The sequence below is a fragment of the Myotis myotis genome, unplaced genomic scaffold (genome assembly GCF_014108235.1).
Source record: "Myotis myotis isolate mMyoMyo1 unplaced genomic scaffold, mMyoMyo1.p scaffold_m19_p_8, whole genome shotgun sequence".
In the NCBI taxonomy this organism is placed as follows: domain Eukaryota; kingdom Metazoa; phylum Chordata; class Mammalia; order Chiroptera; family Vespertilionidae; genus Myotis; species Myotis myotis.
The window spans coordinates 61,807,188-61,829,375 of NW_023416390.1; the positions used below are offsets into that span (position 1 = coordinate 61,807,188).

A 22,188-nucleotide genomic window follows, 5' to 3' on the forward strand; every position below is an offset into this window, starting at 1 on the left:
AATGACCTTGGAATAAATAAACCTAACAAAGATGTATAAGGCCTTTATGGACAAAATTATATAAAATTCTTTTAAAGAAATAGAAATACATACAACATTTACTGGGTTCATGGTGAAGAAACCTTAATATTGTACATTTCATTTTCCCCATATGAATGCATAAATTCAGTGCATTTCCAATTAAAATCCCAACAACTTTTTATAGAGAACTTGAAACATTTTAATATTAATATAGAAATGTGAACGTATGAGAGGGTCCTTTCCCTGCCAGGTACCAAGGCATATTAATAAGGTGTAGTAAATAAATATAGACTATTGCAACAGAATAGAATCCAGAAATAGGTTCATGAACAGATAGCAGCTTGCTGTTTGAAAGATAGGATATCATAAATCAGTAAAAAAGATATTTTTCAGTAAGTTTTGCTGGTGTGAATGGTTCTTTATATGGTACAAATAAAATTTTATTCAGCTTCACACAGTACTTAAAATTTCATTCCAGATGAATTAAAGAGAGGGATAAAAACGAAAACTAAAACTATTAAGTACAAGTATATAGAAGAGATTTAGGAATTTAAGGATAAAGATTTCTTTCAAATAAAAGTATAATCCATAAAAAGATTGTTAAATTTGATAACATGGAACAAAAAACACAGTGGAATAAAAGAAACCATACACATTTGTTAATAGATAAGTGACAGTTTGAGAGAAGGTGTTTTCATAATGAAGTTCAGACAATAGCTATCCAGAATACAGAAGGAACTACAGATCCATGAAAAAATGCGAAAACCCAGTGGGGGCAGAAATGGACAGGAGACCTGAATGAGCAGTTTGTATACTCTGTGCCGGGGTCCAACCCCAGCAGGTCCAGGGGTCCCCAAAGGTGTAGACGGAGTCGGCGAAGAAGGAAGGACACGGAGACAGTGTTCAGTTGATCAGCAGCCTAGCCAGGATCTCTAGCCAGGATCTCCAGCCAAGTTCTGGTCTCGATCTCCAGCGAAGTTCTGCTTCAGATCTCCAGCCAGGTTCTGTGTCCATGTTCTCTTGCTAGGTTCTCCAGCCAGGTTCAGTCCAGGTTCTCCAGCCAGGTTCAGTCACCAGGTTCTAGTCAGGTTCTCTTGCCCATTTCTGTAGTCAGGTTCAGTCCAGGATCTTTTGCCATGTTGTCTCCAGCGAAGTTCTTCTGTCTCTAGTTCTGTGTTCTAAGCTCTGTATTCTAAGTTCTGTGTCTTGCTGTCTTGTTACGTCTGTATTTATACCAGTTGATTCAATCCTATCAATCTCTATTACAAAGGTTAGGGCGTTTCTTATCTCCATTCCAGGGAGTAAAGATTATGTAGCTTAAGCATGATTGTTCATAGTTAAAGTGATTAATTACCCGCCTGGCACTTAGTTAAGAGGTTTTATTCCCTCCCTAACTTCAGGGGAAAACCATACTTGGGGAAACAACCTTTGGACTGGCTCCCGGCAACTCTGAAAGGCCAGCAAGCACACATGGATACTGGGGAAATGCAGATGAGCACAGCAGATGTGATTTCTCTCCTGAATGATATCATGTTGCTTGGATAGTTAATGTGCACGAGGGGAAATGACTTTCTCACATGGGAAAGTGTGAATTGCCATAACCCCTTTAGGAAACATTTGGCACTATCTAATAAAATGGGAAATGCTTATATCTACTAGAGGCCCAGTGCATGAAATTTGTGTATGGGAGGGGGTCATCCCTCAAGCTGGCCTGTGCCCTCGGGGGATGTCTGACTGCCGGTTTAGGGGATCGGGCCTAAACCAGCAGTCGGACATCCCTTTTGCAATCCGGGATGCTGCATATGCACTAGTGACCATACTTTTCATACAGTTGAAAGGCATCTTGCTGTTGTATGGGCAGCTATATCTTTTTGCCCTGATTATAAAAAGTATATAACATGATCCTTCTGAGGCAGTAGTACCATTTTCCCCATCTAATGGGTGGAAAAACTGAAGCAGAGAGAAGTTAAGTAATTAGCTTTGTCATACAGTCATAAGGGCTGACCACAGAATGTGCAAACCAGAGTCCATACAGATCATCACTGCATCACCCTGTTTTTTTAGTGTTAGAGTAGCCTTGCCAGGTTTGAATTTTTAAATCTAAGAGACTGTTCCCAATATATAGGGTAAGGTCCCTAGGCCTGGCTGGCGATTGGGGCCAATCTGTGGGGCGACCGGCAGACGGGGCAATCAGGGGGCCCCCGCTGGTACCCGCCTTGGCTGGCGTCCTGGTGCCGCCCACTGGCTGGCCCCACCCCCCTATTGCCGTCACTGGTCACCTACCTCTCGGGGTGGGGGGCAGACACTCAATACAGAAGCGTCCTGCGTTGAGCATCTGCCCCCTGGTGGTCATTGTGCGTCATAGACACCGGTTGTTCCGCAGTTTGGTCGATTTGCATATTAGGGCTTTATTATATAGGATGGCCCAGCAAGTTCATGTTTGTGTATAAGCCTAGAGAGAAGTGTTGCAGGTGTGTCCCTGAATCTAGAGTGATCATTGCCTCAATCTTTGTAATGGTGTAATATTGGAATTCCTAAATGTCCATCTGTAAGGGAATGGATAAATCAAATATGCCATATTCGTATGATAGAACTTTAAAAAGGATAAACATCTGAAAAAAATCTGAAAGTATTAAAATGTAATTGAAAAGATCTATAACTATATAGAGTTGGCTTAAAGATATTTGTAAATGAATAAAAAATACACTGACAAGAAGGCTACATAGCAGCTTTATGGTGGTGGTGTGGTAGGATAGATGTGGGTTGTTGATAAAGGGGACTTCAGTGTTATCTATAATCTTTTTATTATTTTAAAAGCCTGGAATTGTATGTGAACAACTGCTAATTCTAAATGTAAATATGAGAATATGGATTTGTTTTATTTGTGCTTTTTTTATATCTTTTATTAAATTTAAGACCTACTTTTAAATATAGTTGTATGTGAACTAGTATTTTTCAAAGGAGGCTAAATTTAATTTTTATCATAATTCATCTTGACACAAATGCATTGAAATGTATAGGAACAAATGACATTTTTGCACTATATTTTTAGTGATGCCAACTGGTGGAAAGGAGAAAATCATAGAGGAATAGGACTCTTCCCATCTAATTTTGTAACAACTAATTTAAACATGGAGTCGGAGGCAGGTAAGTTAAATCTTAGGGAAGGTTAAATTGATTCAAGTTTTTTTCATTTGATTTTTATGCTTCAATTTTGAATATAAAGTAAATTGGCATTTAACTCTTGTTTTAAAACATTTATAGGCAATACAATTTAACCTACTTCTTACCATTTTTAAGGGGTTAACTTATCCATGTCAATTCCAAGAATTATTTCTTTATCATGGTGTTTTAAATCTTCTGAGAGTTAACATATGTAGTGACATATAATGCGTAAAATAATTTGTGACCAATTAAATATTTAAATCAACCTATTTGTAATTTAAGAGGCAGTTTGTGTCGGTTCAATACAAAGGATACTGGTTTTATTCATCATTGAACCACAGTATTGAAGGAGGGGCAGTGGGGCTAGGGGCTGGTTGACAACTCTGGTTACAGGGGTTAGGAGAGGCTTTTCCCCACCTTGATTTGATCCTAGGATACTCCAGACCAGAGGTCCTCAAACTACGGCCCGCGGGCCACATGCAAATACAAATATTGTATTTGTTCCCGTTTTGTTTTTTTACTTCAAAATAAGATATGTGCAGTGTGCATAGGAATTTGTTCATAGTTTTTTTTTAAACTATAGTTCGGCCCTCCAACGGTCTGAGGGACGGTGAACTGGTCCCCTGTTTAAAAAGTTTGAGGACCCCTACTCCGGACAATAATAATGTTAACAAGATGGTAGGTTTCCCTCAGCTGCTGTCAACCTTGCAGAGAAAGCTTCCATTTGTGATGCAGGCAGGGACGTGAGGGGAGCTGAGTGTAAGGAACAACTAATAATAATAATACTAATGATGGTGGTGATCAGAAATAAAAGAGCTCAGGGCTGTTTGAGCAGTCATGTATCAGGCATTTTGCTAAGTCCTCTGCTTACACTATTTAATCCTCACAAGTCTGTGAGATGGGTAATTTTGTTAACCCATTTTACAGATAAAGAAACTGAGGCTGAGGGCTTATGTAGTAGGTGATAGAGCTGGGATTCTAAAGTCAGCCAGTCTGTCCTCATACTGATTCATTATAGGACATGTTGGTGCCAATCCTTACCAATTCTAGAGTACTTAAATTGAAAGCTCTGTGCATTGTATATAACAGTGATTTTCAACGTTTTGCATCTTGTGGCACACAAACTATTAAAATTCTTGCAGCACACTGGTTGAAAATTGCTGCTGTATAACATCCTTTTTGTATGGTGGAGTATTGCATTTAATTAAAATAAGGCTGAGGTAGATGAATATTCATTTGAATACCAAGTACTTTACCACTATTTATACTTTACATTCCTCTGGTCTAACTGTAAATAGATATGAAAATTGGAGGTACCATTTTTAATAACCTGATAGAATCATGCTCACGGGATCCAATACAGCAATTTCTCCTTGGTATAGGCTGGAGAGATTGAGATGCAGTTTTAAAAGTAAAAAATATTCTGGGTTTTCATTATATTTTTATGTTATGCTAAACTCTGCTTCTTAGGACATATTTGAAAGTTAGGCAAATATTTTAAAGAAGTGGCTAATTGAGGGGACTTAAAGATTCTTTGATTATACAGAGTTTTTTTTTTTTTTTTTTTTTTAATATATTTTATTGATTTTTTACAGAGAGGAAGGGAGAGAGATAGAGAGTTAGAAACATCGATGAGAGAGAAACATCGATCAGCTGCCTCCTGCACATCCCCCACTGGGGAAGTGCCCGCAACCCAGGTACATGCCCTTGACCGGAATCGAACCCGGGACCTCTCAGTCCGCAGGCCGACGCTCTATCCACTGAGCCAAACCGGTTTCGGCTGATTATACAGAGTTTTATTGTAATTTTCTTTTAACCAAAGTTTGCTTATTAAAATACTAGAGGCCCGATGCATGAAATTCGTACACTGAGGGGAGGGGGTGCCTCTCAGCCCGGCCTGTGGCCTCTCATAATCCGGGACCTCGGGGGAATGTCCAACTCTCATAATCTGGGACCCCTCGCTCCTAACTGCCTGCCTGCTTGCTCCTTACTGCTTGGCTTGCCACTCCTTAGCGCTGCGGTGGAGGGAGGCGGGAGAGGCTCCCACCACTGCCGCTGCCAGCTGTGAGCCCGGCTTCTGGCTGAGTGGCACTCCTGCTGTGGGAGCACACTGATGACCAGGGGGCAGCTCCTGCATTGAGTGTCTGCCCCCTCGTGTTCGGTGCTCATCATAGTGACTGATCATTCTGGTCGTTCCGCCATAATGGTTGCTGGGCTTTTATATATATACTAGAGGCCCAGTGCACAAAAATTTGTGCATTTGGGGGGAAAACGGGGATCCCTCAGCCAGGCCTGTGCCCTCTCGCAGTCTGGGCCCCTCGGGAGATAACGACCTGCTGGCTTAGGCCCGCTCCCAGGTGGCAGAAGGCAGGCCCAATCCCTAGGTGCAGCCCCTGGTCGGGCTCAGAGCAGGGCCGATTGGGGAGTTGGGGGCGCTGCCCCTAGTCATGCACAGAACAGGACAGATTGGGAGGTTGCGATGCCACCCCTAGTCATGCTCAGGGTAGGGCCGATTGGGGGGTTGGGGCACCGCCCCCTGTCAAACTGAAGGCAGGGTCGATGGAGAAGTTGTGGCGCCACCGCGTCACGCACAGAGCAGGGCCGATCAGGGGGTTGGGGCGCTGCCCCCTGTCACGCACAGAGCAGGGCCGATCAGGGTGGTTGGAGAGCTACCCCCTGTCATGCACAGAGCAGGGTTGATCAGGGGGTTGGGGAGCTACCCCCTGTCACGCACAGAGCAGGGCCGATCTGGGGGTTGAGGAGCTCCCCCCTGTCACGCACAGAGCAGGGCCCATCAAGGGGTTGGCGAGCTCCCCCCTGTCACGCACAAATCCGGGCCGATCAGGGGATTGAGGATCTCCCCCCTGTCACTCACAGAGTAGGGCCGATAGGGAAGTTGGGGCACCGCCCTCTGTCACACACAGAGCAGGGCGGATCAGGGGGTTGGGGCACCGCCCTTTATCACCCACAGAGCAGGGCTGATCAGGGGGTTGGGGTGCCATCAGTCACACTCAGGGCAGGGCCGATGGGGAGGTTATGGCTCTACCCCGTCACAGAGCAGGCCCGTGGGGGGGGGGGGGGTTGAAACGCCGCACCCTGTCACACACAGAGCAGAGCTGATCAGGGGGTTGGGGCACCGCACCCTGTCACACACAGAGCCGCAGGGCGATCAGGGGGTTGGGGAGCTACCCTGTATCAGGCACAGAGCAGGGCTGATTAGGGGGTTGGGGCGCCTTCCCCGTCATTAACAGAGCAGGGCGGATAGGGAGGTTGTGGCCCCGCCCCCTGTCACACACAGAGCTGCAGGGCGATCAGGGGGTTTGGTCGCTGCCCCCTGTCACGCTGATCCCGGTGCCGGGAGGCCTTGCGGCTCCGCTGATCCCGGTCCTGGGAGGCATATTACCCTTTTACTATATAGGATAGAGGCCTGGTGCACGGGTGGGGGCCAGCTAGTTTGCCCTGAAGGGTGTCCTGGATCAGGGTGGGGGTCCCCACTGGGGTGCCTGGCCAGCCTGGATGAGAGGATGATGGCTGTTTGCAGCTGGTCACACCCCCTTCAGGGTGGGGGTCCCCACTGGTGTGCCTTGCCAGGCTGGATGAGGGGATGGTGGCTGTTAGCATCTGGTCACACACCCTTCAATGTGGGGGTCCCCCCTGGGGTGCCTGGCCAGTCTGGGTGAGGGGCTGAGGGCTGTTTTCAGGCTGGCGGGTGACTGAAGCTCTGAACTGCTCCTTTTTTTCTTTTTTCTTTTATTCTGGGCCAGCTTTAGCTCTGAGGCTTGGCTCCAGCTCTGAGGCCTCAGCTGCTGAAAGCAGGTATTTGGTTTGTTTGGGTTCTATAATTGTAACACTGTTGCAGTCCTGCTCACTCCAGCTCTGAGATCCCAGCTGGCTGAAAGCAGGGATCTGCATTTGTTCTATAATTGAAACAATGTTGCGGTCCTGCTGGCTGAAGCCTGGCTGGCTGAAAGCAGGTTTCTAGGGTTTTGTTTAGCTTCTATATTTGTAACAATGTTTCTTAAACTGCAAGCTCAGAGTCCGGCAGTGGCAGGCGGGTAACGTCACTGGCTTCCTCCGTCACTGAAGCAAGCAAGCCTCCTGTTCGCTTCAGTGCCTGGCTGTCGGCCGCCATCTTGGTTGGCAGTTAATTTGCATATCACCCTGATTAGCCAATAGGAAGGGTAGCGGAGATACGGCTAATTGCCATGTTTCTCTATTATTAGATAGGATAGATAGTATATGATAACAACACTCAATTAACATTTAAATAGTTTGAGGGTATATGTATAAATTATTTTTCAACCTTCTCTATATGAGAGGTTTTTTTCGTTTTGTTTTGTGTTGCTTTAATTATTAAAGTTAAGTTGTGATCAAGTCTATTTTTGTTCAGATAGGAAATACTTTTTTTATAGCAAGGAAAGAGTGTAGAAAGAGCGCATAGATTTAACTGGAATTAGCTAAGTAGATAATATAGTCAAACCTCAATTCTTGAATGCCTCCCATCTCAAACAATTTGCTTCTCAACCTGACAACCCTTTCATGCTCATGATACCTGTATGATTGATTAGTCAGGTGTCTCACAGGCGACAAAGAAGAGAATGAGCAAGTATGAGTCAGTTTACTGCTAAAACTCATGTTGTTAATATCTCAGAAAATTGTGCTGTGTATATTTTCATCTTTTTTTTGCTTTTGTTGCTGCTTATTAATATTAAATTTTTTTCTTTACTGTACATTTCAGTTTTAAATTTTCATTTACATTTCATGTCCTTTTTATTTTTAAAGTGTTTATAGATTAAACAGTACATTAGACATGTACTATATATAAGAAAGGTTAAAACAGGAAATCATTTAGGGGTCTGGAATGGATTATAGTGGGGCCTTGACTTACGAGTTTAATTCATTCCGTGACAGAGCTTGTAACTCAAATTACTCATATGTCAAATCAAAAAGTGAACGAGTGAGACACGTGATGCTGGGCTGATGTTGTGGCGTTCACTGTGGCGTTCACTGTGACGTTCACTGCGCCAACTAGTGGTGGGGTATCTGAAGCTGGCTCGTAACCCGAATTTTAGCTCGCAACTCAAAGCAAAAAATCGGCCGAGAGACAGCTCGTATCTCGAAAAACTCATTAGTCGGGACACTCGTAAGTCAAGGCCCCACTGTAATTCATTTTACATTATTTCTAATGGGAAAAAATGATTCTGTTTTTGATCAGCCTTCCATAAATGAATACCCTACTCTTCTATATTTATTCACTCTAGTGGTAATATCCATTTTCCAGAAAATGCCTGTTATGATTGTTCCCATTAATATTGCTTGCTTGTTCCACCAGAATGAAGTGCCATGAGGGCAGGTATTCTTGTCTGTTTTACTCACTGGTGTATTTCCAATGCCTAGAACAATGCCTGGCACATAGTAAAAGCTAAATATTTGTGGCATCAATAATTGAACATATGTAATAACGTATGAAATGCAATGACTGTACTATTTAAAGAATTTCCTTTTTTTCTTATTGATAATTACAGACTGCTTAGAAACAAATGACTAAAAGACCATAGTAAATGTTGAGGAACTTAAAGTTTACTTTGTTTTCATAGCAGCTGTGGACAAATTGAATGTAATTGATGATGAAGAAGAAGAAATTAAGATATCAGAGCCTGAGCCTGTTTATATAGATGAGGTAGAGCCCTTCTTTTGTTTAATAGTTAAATTATCACGACTTTTAAAATGCACTGTCTTTGAAAATGCTTGGAAAGAGTAATTTCTATGTTCATTGAAATGAAAACTCTAGTGAGTTTTTAAAGTATCCTATTATTTTTTAGGATAAGATGGATAGAGCCCTGCAGGTACTCCAGAGTATAGATCCAACTGATTCCAAACCAGACTCCCAGGACCTCTTGGACTTAGAAGGTACTTAGTGAATATGAGGGATTACTTTACTGTCCTCTAATGTTTTAGTGGTTTATAACATCTTAAATTTCTTCTGCCTTGTGTTTGCTTGTAGGGATTAGAAATCTGTGGCGGGAAACAGAATAGTATAGTTACACAGTAAACATATTGCTTGGAGATTGTTGTTATAAACCTGCCTATCCTCTTCTAGAAGAAAGTCTTTGTGTTTCTGTAAGCCCACTAATGAAATTGCCCGAAGAGATTGGCAGCCTAAAAAAGGACAGAATAAGAAATAACAGCCTATTAATAACTTAATGAGTCAAAATATTAAAAATTCTTATCCCTGTTTTTATTCTCTTGTATAATTTTAAAGGTCAAAATTATACATGATCTGTGTTAACTTTGTAATGTAGTCATTTGATGCATACTGATGTCTTTATAATCCTCAAGGGATTGAAACAAAGTAAATGTTTTTATGCCTTTTAAAAAAATTCTTTGAGGGAAAAATCTTTACCAATGGATAAATCTTAAATCTTTCAATAGAAGAAAGTCTAGTTATGACTATGGAATATTTTGGTCATTATATCAGTGTTTAATTTGGAAATACACATGTTTAATTTTGAAATGGCTTAAATAAATGAAAAATGTTCGTATTTCATCTGTTCATAATTACATATTTTATACACTGACTCAAGTTTATTTTACGTAGCTAATGATAGTTTCCTAGGTATTTTTAAGATTTTGAGATAACTCCAAATTTCACAGCCTGTAAAACTTAGTACTTTTAGAGAACACAGTGGAATTTCTGGGTTTTTTTACTTTGCCTTTGGTCACATGATATTAATATTGGTGCTGAATAGTATTAAAATTAGGTCTTATATAGTCCTTCCTGTAGCATTCTCTTTGTATTATGCATGGTGTTGCATAGTGGTGCTCTGTTGTTAAACATTGTTTAAATTTACTTAAACTGGTTTAAGTTTAAAGATTTTAAAATATGTTTATATTTATAGGTATCTGCCAACAAATGGGTCCAATGATAGATGAAAAACTTGAAGAGATTGATAGGTGAGATTCTTTGTGGTCAATCTGGTCAATCTATTGAAATTACTTCTTAGTTTCTCAAACTCTTACCAACTAATAGCAAAGTGCTACTTTTTATTTTGGTAACAAAAAATTTTTTTTCATGGCAACAGAGTATCTGTAGAAGCATGGACTCTTGTTCTTATGGTGCCAGTCTTCATTTTCTTACTTGGGCTGGAATTGCAGGATAATAAATAATGAAGAATAAATTTGTATAGAGTGCAAAATGAGAACCAGGGATCTTAGTCAAGCATTGTCTTGTTATGTGATGAGAATTAGTATTTGTAAAACTTTCAAATGAAATTTCCCTTTTATTTGTGAAGCTAAATCCAATGAACATACCTTCTATTATTTTGCTTCCTTGTATTTCTGTTGTGTTTTTAAGTTCATTATCCCAGCTACTCTTACTCTTACTCTTAGAAATAGCAGCAGCACAGAAAGATAGGCTATCAGGGTATTGATCTTTTTATTTATTTTTAGCCCCTTCTGTTCCTCAGAGCTTTCTATCTGAGGGAGAAGTAATAGTGAAGGGAAGATAAGGATAATAAGGCGTTAGTGTTTCATAGTCATCCCTTTTTAGATTCTGTTTATTGAACTGCTACATAAAGCCGCACAAGAACAGGGACTACTTTACTTACTGCCTTCACCAGAGAAGGGTAGTAGCAGCAAGTTTTTCTAGTCACTGGAGATTATAGTCTTTGTTCCATTGGGCTTTTGTAATATATTCTTTGTATTTCCTACAGAAGAGAAAAATACATCCCTGTTGCACTTAAAGGAATGATAGTGGTCGTCTCATCACATTTTATTGTTCTTATTTTGAGGAAAGCATTAACTATCTATTTAAACATCTGCTACTTTGGTTTCGGTGCAGGGGTGTTAATGGTCAATGAATGATCAAACTGGAAAAGGAGCCTGTGGTTAATTCTTAGCCATACTTCTGTTAGCATGGACACTAATGTCTGAAGCTTCCTGTGTGTTTTACAACTGATACTTCTGAAAGTATGACCTACCTCATACAGTCACACATGCAAGAGAGGAAACAGCATATTTTGTTTGTTTCAGGTATCACATTCTTAAAGAGGAAAGGTGACAAGTCTTGATAGGTCTCAGGCCAGCTCATTTATTTGAGAGCCCTGTGTCTGTCTGTTTGCCGGCCTCTGCCTCTTGTCTCTTAGGCCTCTTGCGTATATATGAAAAAGAGCTACTTTTAATAAACAGGCTTGATGGATGCCTGATAAAGTGACCATGTAACTTTTATGAACTTGTCAGTTGCAAAGGGAGTTCTTTATTCCTCCCAGTGGAACAGATAGATGGGTACCAAGTCAGAAGGATTTTCTCTGGAGTTCCTTGGGCAAATTGAAAATATATTCTCTTATTTGGATCTGTTTTTACATAATAAGGTATCTCGTTTCACTCACTTTCTCAAAAGAAATCAACAAATAAGAGCAGTAGAGGCTAGTTTATATAACATCATTTTAATTTTCAGGGATAATTATTAAAAAAAATTTCAGTTCATCCTTTCATGAATATAAGCAAATGGAAATATGCATAATTTTGTTTGTGACTGTGTTTTTATTTCAGTCATATTGTATTTCATAGCAGACTCTGGGTCTTGCCTGAGTTCTTTCTTCTACTAAGATTTTTAATTAAGGCCTGGACTCTTCCCGAAATTGAGAATTTTTTTTTCTTTGTAATTGAGTTTCCAACAGAAATCTATAACATATGGAACAAAATTCTCCTAGCACCAAAATTATGATTTGATTGCATTTTATGAGGTGTGGAAAGGACTAGTTTTATGAAGTCACATTAGCTAGTTATTATAAGAATTAAATAATTCCTCCTCCTGTTTTCCCGTTTTGAATATTCTTTCATTGTATAAGGTGGGGCAAAAGTAGGTTTACAGTTTCTTGAATGGAAAATAATATAAGTTCTGTGTTTTGCATACTCATAACTATAAACCTACTTTTGCCCTACCCTGTATATAAAGAACTATTTAAAATATGAATAGCCGAAACCAGTTTGGCTCAGTGGATAGAGCATCGGCCTGTGGACTGAAAGGTCCCAGGTTCGATTCCAGTCGAGGGCATGTACCTTGGTTGCGGGCACATCCCCAGTAGGAGATGTGCAGGAGGCAGCTGATCGATGTTTCTCTCTCATCGATGTTTCTAACTATCTCTCTCCCTTTCTCTCTGTAAAAAATCAATAAAAATATATTTAAAAAAAAAATAAATAAAATATGAATAGAAAATGTGCTAAATTTGCCTAACTGGCGTAGCTCAGTGTTGGAACGTCAGCCTATGAACCAGGAGGTCACGGTTTGATTCCTGGTCAGGGTACATGCCCGGACTGGGGGCTTGATCCCCAGTGGGCGGTGCGTAGGGGTCAGCTGATCAGTGATTCTCTCTCATCATTGATGTTTCTCTCCCTCTTCCTTCCTCTCTGAAATCAGTAAAAATATATTTTAAAAAAATGTGCTACATTAAAAAATAATTTGTGTTGCTAAATTTATGCTTAAAAACTATGAAGAGTATTAAAGTGCTTTTCTTCTATATCAGGAAGCATTCAGAATTGTCTGAGTTGAATGTAAAAGTCTTAGAAGCTCTGGAACTCTATAACAAATTGGTGAATGAAGCACCAGTGTATTCAGTTTATTCAAAGCTCCATCCTCCAGCACATTACCCACCTTCATCAGCTGGGGTTCCAATGCAGGTGAGCATGTTTTTTTAGAATATTTTTAAAATTAAAAAAATTGTTTAAAGAAGTTTTAAAGCATGGTATTAAATTTTCTATGGTTCATGAATAAAATTATAAAACTCATTTTTGATAGTCAAAAAGTATTGGCTAAATAATTAGTGCTCACCAGGACAAATTAGATACTGATATTTCACAAATACATTTTAGTTCATTTTTAACAAAATAAAGAGACTACTAAATATATGAGAGGACTTTTGGTTCTTTTTATGCTTTGTAAATATAAAGCATAAATCTTTAAAGTATATATAAGTCCTTTTTGTAAGGATAGAGTATAGATCCTTAGATTTTAGGACACTGTGTAACATATCAGAAGTCTTCCACATGAGGTACTGATGCTGTTCCTATTGCTCAACAAGCAAGATTTAACATTTCTGTCAAGATTTCTTTGACTTGTGTGATTATTAAAAGGTTTTGTTAATGAACTACTTTTGTAGTTCAGATCATGTTTTATGTTTTCTTAGAGGCATGACTTAAATTGGTAAAATTTCATGTATCATGAGGATATGATGCCGGCTTATTGATGCAGGTTCAGTTCAAGCTATACATGAACAGCATCTTTTCTCAGGACTTTACACCTTACGTATGCTTCCCAGCTGAAGTGAATACTTATTTATCAGTTTCCAGTATTCTGAAGCCTTTTTCAAATTTCAGCCAGTTAGCAATTGAATTCAGAATGAGCTTTGATGAACAGAATTCATGTTAATTTATGAAAACTGGTATGTAAAGGATGGTGTGAAGGAGAGGCCAAAAAGAGAAGAGAATGTGGTTGCGTAATCTAGATGACTTGAGATAACTTAATTGTTAAGTAGAAAAAGAATAGTTACTATGGTAACTGTCACATCAAACAAGATGCCTTTATCAAATATGCTATGCCCTTAACTTTTGAAAATGATGGAAGAGTCATTACAATGAAAGTAGAAAGGATTTCTGGGTGCAGAAGACATCTGGAGTGTATTCAATATTGCTTCTCTTTTCAGAGCTATTTGCTGCTGCTGTGAAAATGGAACAAAATAGAAATGTTTACCATTTATATTAAAAGAATTATATTATATTTGCTTCTTTGTATGTCTGGAAAGGGTTGTCATTCTTATGTCAGGTTTTTGTGTTTAGTTGCATATGATTTACAACCTGTACTTTGCTACACACAACTCAGTTATTTAAAAAGTTAGATTTCTATCACTTTGATTCTTTACTTCTGTCTACACTATTCATTCATAACAGCATTTGAAATAGTCAAAGCTCCTATTCTATCTTGAAGAAAAGTGTCCGTACTAGGAAAACCTGGTTTGACACACCATTAATTCTGGCGAGAAACCGTAACTGCAGAAGAGGTCCATTCGCAGTCTCAGTCTGTTGTCAGTGAGTTGTTACAAGTCTGCCGAGGAAGTGAAGGATTGCACTTAATGTATTGATTTGGCATTTCTAGCATTCTGAATTTTCATTTCAATAATTTTTGCTTAAAAATAGTTTAAAACTGGAGTGATGATAGTTGCTATATTATATTTATTAAACATGTACATTGTTTTGAATTCTGCAATTAATAGACAGATGTTAGATCCTGTCCTTAAGATGTTACTCTGAAAATTAAGTAGGTTACATATAAGTAACCAAAAGGACTTAGACCGTTTTGCTGTTTCCTAAATATACATCTCCTTTATCCAAAAGTAAAATTACTCTTTACTTTTGTCCTGTCTTAGAGGCAGGAAGTAAGGACATATTGCCAGGGAGGACCCTGCCCTGATGCCGTTATTCTTCAACATAGTCTCATTCTTCAACATATTCTCCTAAGTGTCATTCTTAGGAAGGAGCTGAATTAAGTCATCCGGGGGTGCAGGTGAAGAAGGTCATCTTTCTGGTGGTTGTCCTTCATGGGAGTATTTAATTTTCTGTGGCACTCAGCAAGACACGTTTTGGAGTAATAGGCAACCTGGATGGATTCCAATTTGCTACTTAAAAACACACCACCTCCTTTCCTTTCAACCCCCGGCATAATAAAAGAACAACCAAGAAAATCATAAATTCCCATAGATTGGCACTCCACTTTCTATACTGGGGTGAATGGATTGGTAAAACCAAGAACATTTTATTTCATTTAAGTCTTTAAATATATTGTTAGGTAGATGTTTGGGAGTTCAGTGAGTCAATTTTTCTCTTTGTTAATAGACATACCCAATTCAATCACATGGTGGAAATTATATGGGTCAAAGCATTCACCAAGTTACTGCTGCCCAAAGCTACAGCCTCGGACCAGATCAGATAGGTCCACTGAGATCTCTGCCTCCAAATGTGAATTCCTCAGTTACAACGCAGCCTGCGCAGCCTCCGTATATGAGGTAAGTTTTGGGAGCTGTGTTAATTGTATAATTGGGTGCATTACATTTTCACAGACTTTCAGAAGGAGAATAAGTAGACCCTTCTCTTTGTAATAATAGTGCTATCTTTTACTGTTGAGATAAAGTTATAGAACTGCCCATTCATAATTTCATGAAGTCAGAATGATGCTGCTCTTAGCTTTGTTACCCACACTAAGATGGTTGCCCATGGCTTATAGTCTGGGTCCTGGAACAAAATAAAGCTAACTGTCCACAGGGACCAAGCCCATGATATATTTTAGCATATATATACACCATAGCATGGTGCTGTAATCAGACTAGCAAAGTAGTCCCAGACATATTTATCGGTATGCATGCCTAACATCAGAAAACTGTTATTTTGACTCTTAAAGAAATGTGTTTGAATTGGAGAATTTGTGGTCTAATTTTTTATGATAACACTTCTATTCTGAAAATCATATTTAAATCTTGCCTTCTATTAACTTTGCTTAGCCACACCGAATGTGCACTCCATATAATCATGTGTAGATGATCTCTGAGGTCTCTCCCTACTCTTAAATTCCATAAGTATACATTTTAGCTATCTGGAAATTAAATAAACTTGTTCATATTGGTGTTCGATTAAAATGCAAAATTTTGTTATCTTGGGTAACACTAAGAATTACAGAGAAGAAACAGGTAGTGTAAACATTAAGCCTCCTATACTGTGAGCAGTGTATTTGGTGTAATTTAAAATTACGTATCTTTTAAGATAAATGTATGTAGTTACAGGAACAAACAGAAGTCCTGTAATTTAGTGTGATTTTTCAACCTAGTTTTCTTTTATTAGTGTTAATAAGTAAACTATAGGCCAGAACTATCTTGCAGGTAGATGCAGGTTCCTATGTAGAGTACACCATTCTCTCTGCCTTCACTAATTTTATGTAGGGATTTAGATTAGGCTGACAATCGGGCAGCTTTGAAAGTGCTCTACCAAAGGAAAGAGGAAAGAATATGTGAGGAAAACAGGTGGGCTCCTTCGTGCTGAATGGAGAGATGAGGAAGGGAGAAAGAACATGGGCTAAAGGTGTACTTGAGCTGGGGGTGGTGGGGGGCGGGGGGTTTGTTCTCATTGAAGCTGCCAAGGATTCTGCTGTCAGAAACAGTCTGTAGCTCCCCAAAAGATTTTTAAATTATTTCAGATTAAATGGACCTTGTTATCTTATATTTTTTACTTTTTGAGTACTTTCTTCTTACCAAATACAAAAAGTACATTAACCAGTTAACTGCCACGTGTCCAAAATGGAAACCATCCCCACACACAATGATATTTTGAATTTAATTAAATCATCTGACTCTGGAGTTGAATGAAGGACGTCATCTTCTTCTTGTGAGGTGCATGATTCGATCATTTCTTCATCTGATGCTTTTTATGGAGGTTGAATTTTATTTGCGCAATATATTACAACAATAAATTCAATAATAAAATAATGACAATTTTCAATTTTACGGAAATATCAACAAAAGCGAGCACAAAATGAAAATAAACTGTCGACATGAAAAGCCTCGAAAACACTAAATTTTGTTGATGCTCCAAAGACAAAATCTGTAAAAAAATAATGAAGAATGCACACCATGTTTACCATTTAGGCGTGAAATTCATGATAACACAAACAAATCTCAATGAACAAAAAAAACTCTCAAGTTTTGCAGTGTTTCTCTTGCGTGTCTGAGTGGCAGCCCTATATGTTGATATTGGAATTTCTTCCGTATGCGCCTGGAATATTTACGAATTTAAGTTACCATAATTTTCTTTACAAACCCAGAGATGTCACTAACAAGTCTGATTTTAAAATTGGGCGACCAGAGTTGATATGCGAGATTTGCGGCTATAGATGCGCATGGCACGTGGGGAGGTCTGCCACTTGTGTCTTATGGCGAACAAAGGGTTAACAGTGTTAGATAGGTAGAGTGAGTAAATCACAATTAGAATAGCAGAGGTAATAAACTTGAAAAGATAGAAAAGGCATATTTATTTTCTCAGGATGATTGATTTCTTACCATAACCTAGACTATGCAAAGTAAACATGGTTTTCTTTTTAAAATCTTGTTTGTAGCCCTGGACAAGACCCTGTTTCCAATCCTACTTATATGAACCAGAACTCTGCCCTTCCATCAGCTGCTGGCACAGCTGCCTACACGCAGCAGATGGGGATGTCTGTGGACCTGTCATCTTACCAGAACACTGCAGCCAGTCTGCCACAGCTGTCAGGCTTCCCCATGGCAGTTCCAGCGCACGCCATGGCCCAGCAGCAAACAAATTACCACCAGCAGCCTCTCCTTTAGAAACAAGCCAGGCGTTTTCTTGAAAGCCTTTCTATGTGTATTATTCGACCATTATAACTCTAATCTGAAAATATTAAGAGGGAAAAGATTTTTTTTCTGAGGATGGACCGTGAATAAATAAAGCACAAAAGCTCTTACTCTACTAGGCCATAAAAGGGTTTTTATCAGTCCAGTTTGTTTGAAGTCAAACTTAAACAGAGGCAGCTTCCAATTAGTTTTAATTTTAAATTTCTCTACACAAATCTGGATACCCAATAAGTAGCCTTATGACATTAAACAGCATGATATGTTTACGTTTTATAAAGAAACCATCCTTTATCCCTAAAATGTCATGTTAATTGGGAGAGCACCGAAACCTTTAAATATATTTTGTCTGCATATTTTTTTTCAGTTTCCCACACACCATTATTTTTAAAGGCAAATATCTTATTGTGCAAGCATTTATCTTGCCAACATATTTCCTTTTGGCACCTTAAATTGCAGTTGTATTTGCAGTACTGTCAGTTTTGCTCTCAGTGTTATGTTGAGTAATAATTAGCATATCATTGTCTACAGTAGCAAGAGAAATTTGGAAGGAACCAAGTGTTTTCTGTTATTAAAAGTGAAGACCATGTAAATGCAGATGTGTGATAAAGCATTTAGCTAGTCCCCCAGTCATGCCAGTAGTGGGCTAAGGAGTGCCCCAGAAAACATTTCCATTCCCTGGAGAACATTTCTTTTCCTGCAAGGGTCCCTGGAATTTAGAATTGCCACTGTACTGACCTTTTCAAATGACTGGCCATTCTGGGATGAAGATGTGGTCCCTGTGTTTCCTTCATGCAGTGGGTGTGAAGAGATGCTGCATTTCCTTTTTACCATAACATGTGAATTTGAGCCATGAGACATTCCTAATAGGATGTGATGGATGCCAACCATGGATGATAAGTGTGTTTTTATTGATACATTGCTGCTTCACAGGTGATTTAAGTACCATTGCTGTGCCAGGCTGTCAAAAAATTGGGCCATTTCTTTCTGAGCCTGTGGGATAACAGCAGGCAGTGGATTGATAGGAAAGCTATCAAGACAGTTTTTCTGAAATCTACATTTTAAATGAGCTTACAGTACTAACAGATCCCACTGTAGGAGTTGGGTAGTGACTCAATAGGGATTGTTTTCTAAAAATTCCCACACTACTGCATCATCTACCAATTTTTTAGATAACACAAAATAGAAAATGCAAATGCATATGCCTTCAGATATGTAATATTTAGACTGGGAAAAACGATAAATGTAAGTTTAGTTTTAAAAAGTTAATTGTATGGAAGCAAGATTTCTATATTACTTTTTAAAGAAAGCCCTTAATCATCCTACTAAGAATCCATATGAAATAGTGCTCTACAAATTTTTATCATTTACTGTTTAAAGAAATTTGATTCTAAGTATATTCCTTTTTCAAGGAAATAGTATCCTAGAACAACATGGTCCATATACTACTTGGTCTACATTTAAAGGGAAAAACAAGCAGTATGTTCTGTTTTTCATGCAGTGTTTCTTTTCCTTCCATGTGAATTAAATTATATACTTATAAAAAATTCTAAATGGCACCTTACCTTTTGGAAACAAATCTATTCTTTAAAGAATGCAAAACACAAAAACATTTACAAAGCTGCTCTTGATAACAGTTAATGTTTGCATATATATATGGAAAATCTTTTTTTTCTCCCAAACAATATTTAATAAACAGCTATTTTAATATTTGTGTAAATATTTTATGTATAATTGTCATTGGAATTGTAAAAGCTTAATTCTTCAGAAGTTGAACTAGTATAAATATTGCACACCCACTAAATCGAGATCAGCCAATTGAGTAGTTTTGGAATAATGTAACATGCAACATGTATATAAATAGTGTATATTGGCACTTATCTGTGAAATTTTATACATTCAGAAGTTTCTTCTCCCTCTTAAAATAATTTTATTTTTGCCATATTGTAATGAAGTTTGTGTTGCAGGTTGTTGATAGTATGAAAATGTTATTAAATTGGTGTACTGAGATCTTTTTAGTGTTGAGAAATACAGGTTGTTATTTTTCTTTTCTATGATCTTAGGGATTGTATTTATTTTAAAACCTGTTTATAATTAAATGTTTTCTGCCAAAGGAACTGTCTAACATCAGATTTCTACATTGGATTCATACTTACTGTTTTGATATAAAAAATAAAAATAACTTCTGCTATTTCACATGAAGTCTTGGCACATCAGAAAGAATTCCTGAAATTGCAATTTTCATTAATCTAAAAAACTTTCCCCTGGGTGTTAAAATATATGAAGCGGGATATGGTTTTTTGTTGTTGTTAATCCTCACCTGAGGATATTCTTTGCATTGATTTTTAGAGAGAGTGGAAGGGAGAGGGAGAAACAGAAACATTGATTGCTTGCCTCCTGCACATGCCCAACTTGGGTGGAGGATCAAGCCTTCAACCTAAATACGTGCCCTTGACTGGAATCGAACCTGCGGCCCTTCAGTCCATGAGCTGACATTCTATCTACAGAGCCAAACTGGCTAGGGCTGGATATATTCTATAGTGTGGAAAATGTAGTCTACCAACATTGTCTTTTAATTTGATGATTTATTTATAAAATTACCTGGACATGAAATGGTTATAATTATCAGTTATGATAATTGAAAGATACATTGTCATCATATGCAATTTCCAGTAGTTGATTTTTGACCACATAGATTTCACTGTTCATTTTGAAGATGTTTGGTTATAAAATTTCACCTTCCAGATTGTTAACAAATTAATTTTAAATGTTAAAAAAATTATGGCTTGGGGACTTTTTAAAAAGTTTTTCATAGTAAAAATTGTATGTGTCAAGTCTCCTGACTTCCAGGAGAGAATTTATTGAAGTTATTTTTGTAAGTAACAAATTATAAAGAATAGAGCACCGATCTATTTGTCATACTTTGTTTCTATCAAAAGACATTTTCCTCATTTGCTTCCATCAGTTTTAGTCAATAAAGGGGAGGACCCAGTTCTAAGGGTTTGATTTTTAAAAATTTATTTTCTTTTGAAGATTAAAAATTTATTTTTTAAAGTTTCCCCAGAAGATTTAATTCTAATATTACCAAGCTAAATTTGAATTGGACTTTTAAAAAAGCCTTACTGTGTCAAAGAGAGAAATTATGTTGCTGACATAGTGTAATGGGATGAATAGTATCCCCCCAAAATTCATGTTAACCTAGAATGTCAGAACTTGACCTTATTTGGAAAAAGTCGTTGTAGTATATAATTATTAAAGGTTTTGGGGTGACATCCTGGATTTAGGTAGATCCTAAATCCAATGACTGATGTCCTTATAAGAAGAGAAGACACAGAGACACAGCGAGCAAGGCATGAGAAGATGGAGGCAGAAATTGGAGTTTCGCTGCCACAAATCAAGGACTGCCTGCAGCCACTAGAAGTTGGAGGAAGCAAGGAGCCTTCCCCAGAGCCTAGAGCAGTGATGGCGAACCTATGACACGCGTGTCAGAGGTGACACGCGAACTCTTTTTTTTTGGTTGATTTTTCTTTGTTAAATGGCACTTAAATATATAAAATAAATATCAAAAATATAAATCTTTGTTTTACTATGGTTGCAAATATCAAAACATTTCTATATGTGACACGGCACCAGAGTTAAGTTAGGGTTTTTCAAAATGCTGACACGCGGAGCTCAAAAGGTTCACCATCACTGGCCTAGAGGGAACTTGGTCCTGCTGACACCTTCATTTCTAATTTCTAGCCTTTAGAACTGAGAGGGAAGAAATTTATGTTGTTTAAGCCACAGTTTGAAGTACTTTGTTAGGGCATCCTAGGAAACTAATAAACATAAAAGTATGCAACGAAGATAAAAGATTAAAGTATGCAGCGAAATTGAGTGCCAAGCATTCCAAACTTACAAGATTGGCTAAAATTGTCACAAGACTTCTGAGACAAATGTCTAATCCAGTAGCAGTTTTTATGTTTTGTAAACTAGAATGAAATGGCCTGGATAAATGAAACCAAACTCCCAGTTAATTCCACAATCCCATTTTACTGATTTTTTAAACACCACATCTGCGTTTCAATAATTGATTTCTTTATGCCAGATGTGTTAACAAATAATTTATACATTTACTGTCCACTCTTCTGCCCATCTTGAGTAGTGGGTGTTGGAAGGGAGATGTTCAAAGACAAACAGAGGAACAGAAGAAACAAAACTGGATGAATATTCCCCACAAATAATACCAAAGAACAGAGTTTGGTTTTGTTCTTATTTTACACCATTTAATATCCTAAAGAGTAAAATAAAGGCTTCCCAGTACCTTTATAGTGAATCAGTGACCTTTACTGATTACACTTTGGTCAAAGGAGCCAGCTATCATTTTTTAAGAATTGCGATGATACATATAATTAGCCTATTTATTTGTTCTTTCATTTATTTATCCTCATCTGAGGATATGTTTTACTGATTTTAAAGAGAGAGGAAAGGGGAGAGAAACAGCCATGTGAGAGAAACATCGATTAGTTGCCTCCTGTACATGTGTCCACTAGACATTGAACCCGCAACCTAGTTCTGTGCCCTGACCAGAAATCGAACCTGTAACCTTTTGGTGCAC

The 22,188-nt window shown here is 38.3% G+C and overlaps 1 protein-coding gene across 3 annotated transcripts in view; it reads left to right on the forward strand.

The window, feature by feature from the left end:
• The window catches only part of STAM2 (signal transducing adaptor molecule 2), a 43,121-nt gene extending 23,334 nt beyond the window's left edge, over window positions 1-19,787 (forward strand). For 2 of the 3 annotated variants that reach the window (XM_036319057.1, XM_036319059.1), the window contains 7 exons: window positions 3,074-3,168; window positions 8,784-8,866; window positions 9,009-9,096; window positions 10,086-10,140; window positions 12,711-12,864; window positions 15,073-15,242; window positions 17,339-19,787. In XM_036319057.1, coding sequence (XP_036174950.1) covers window positions 3,074-3,168; window positions 8,784-8,866; window positions 9,009-9,096; window positions 10,086-10,140; window positions 12,711-12,864; window positions 15,073-15,242; window positions 17,339-17,567 — 874 coding nt within the window. In that variant the 3' untranslated portion in view covers window positions 17,568-19,787. The remainder of the gene's footprint in view (window positions 1-3,073; window positions 3,169-8,783; window positions 8,867-9,008; window positions 9,097-10,085; window positions 10,141-12,710; window positions 12,865-15,072; window positions 15,243-17,338) is intronic. The other variant, XM_036319058.1, reaches the window with a different exon arrangement.
• Window positions 19,788-22,188: the final 2,401 nt, after the last annotated feature.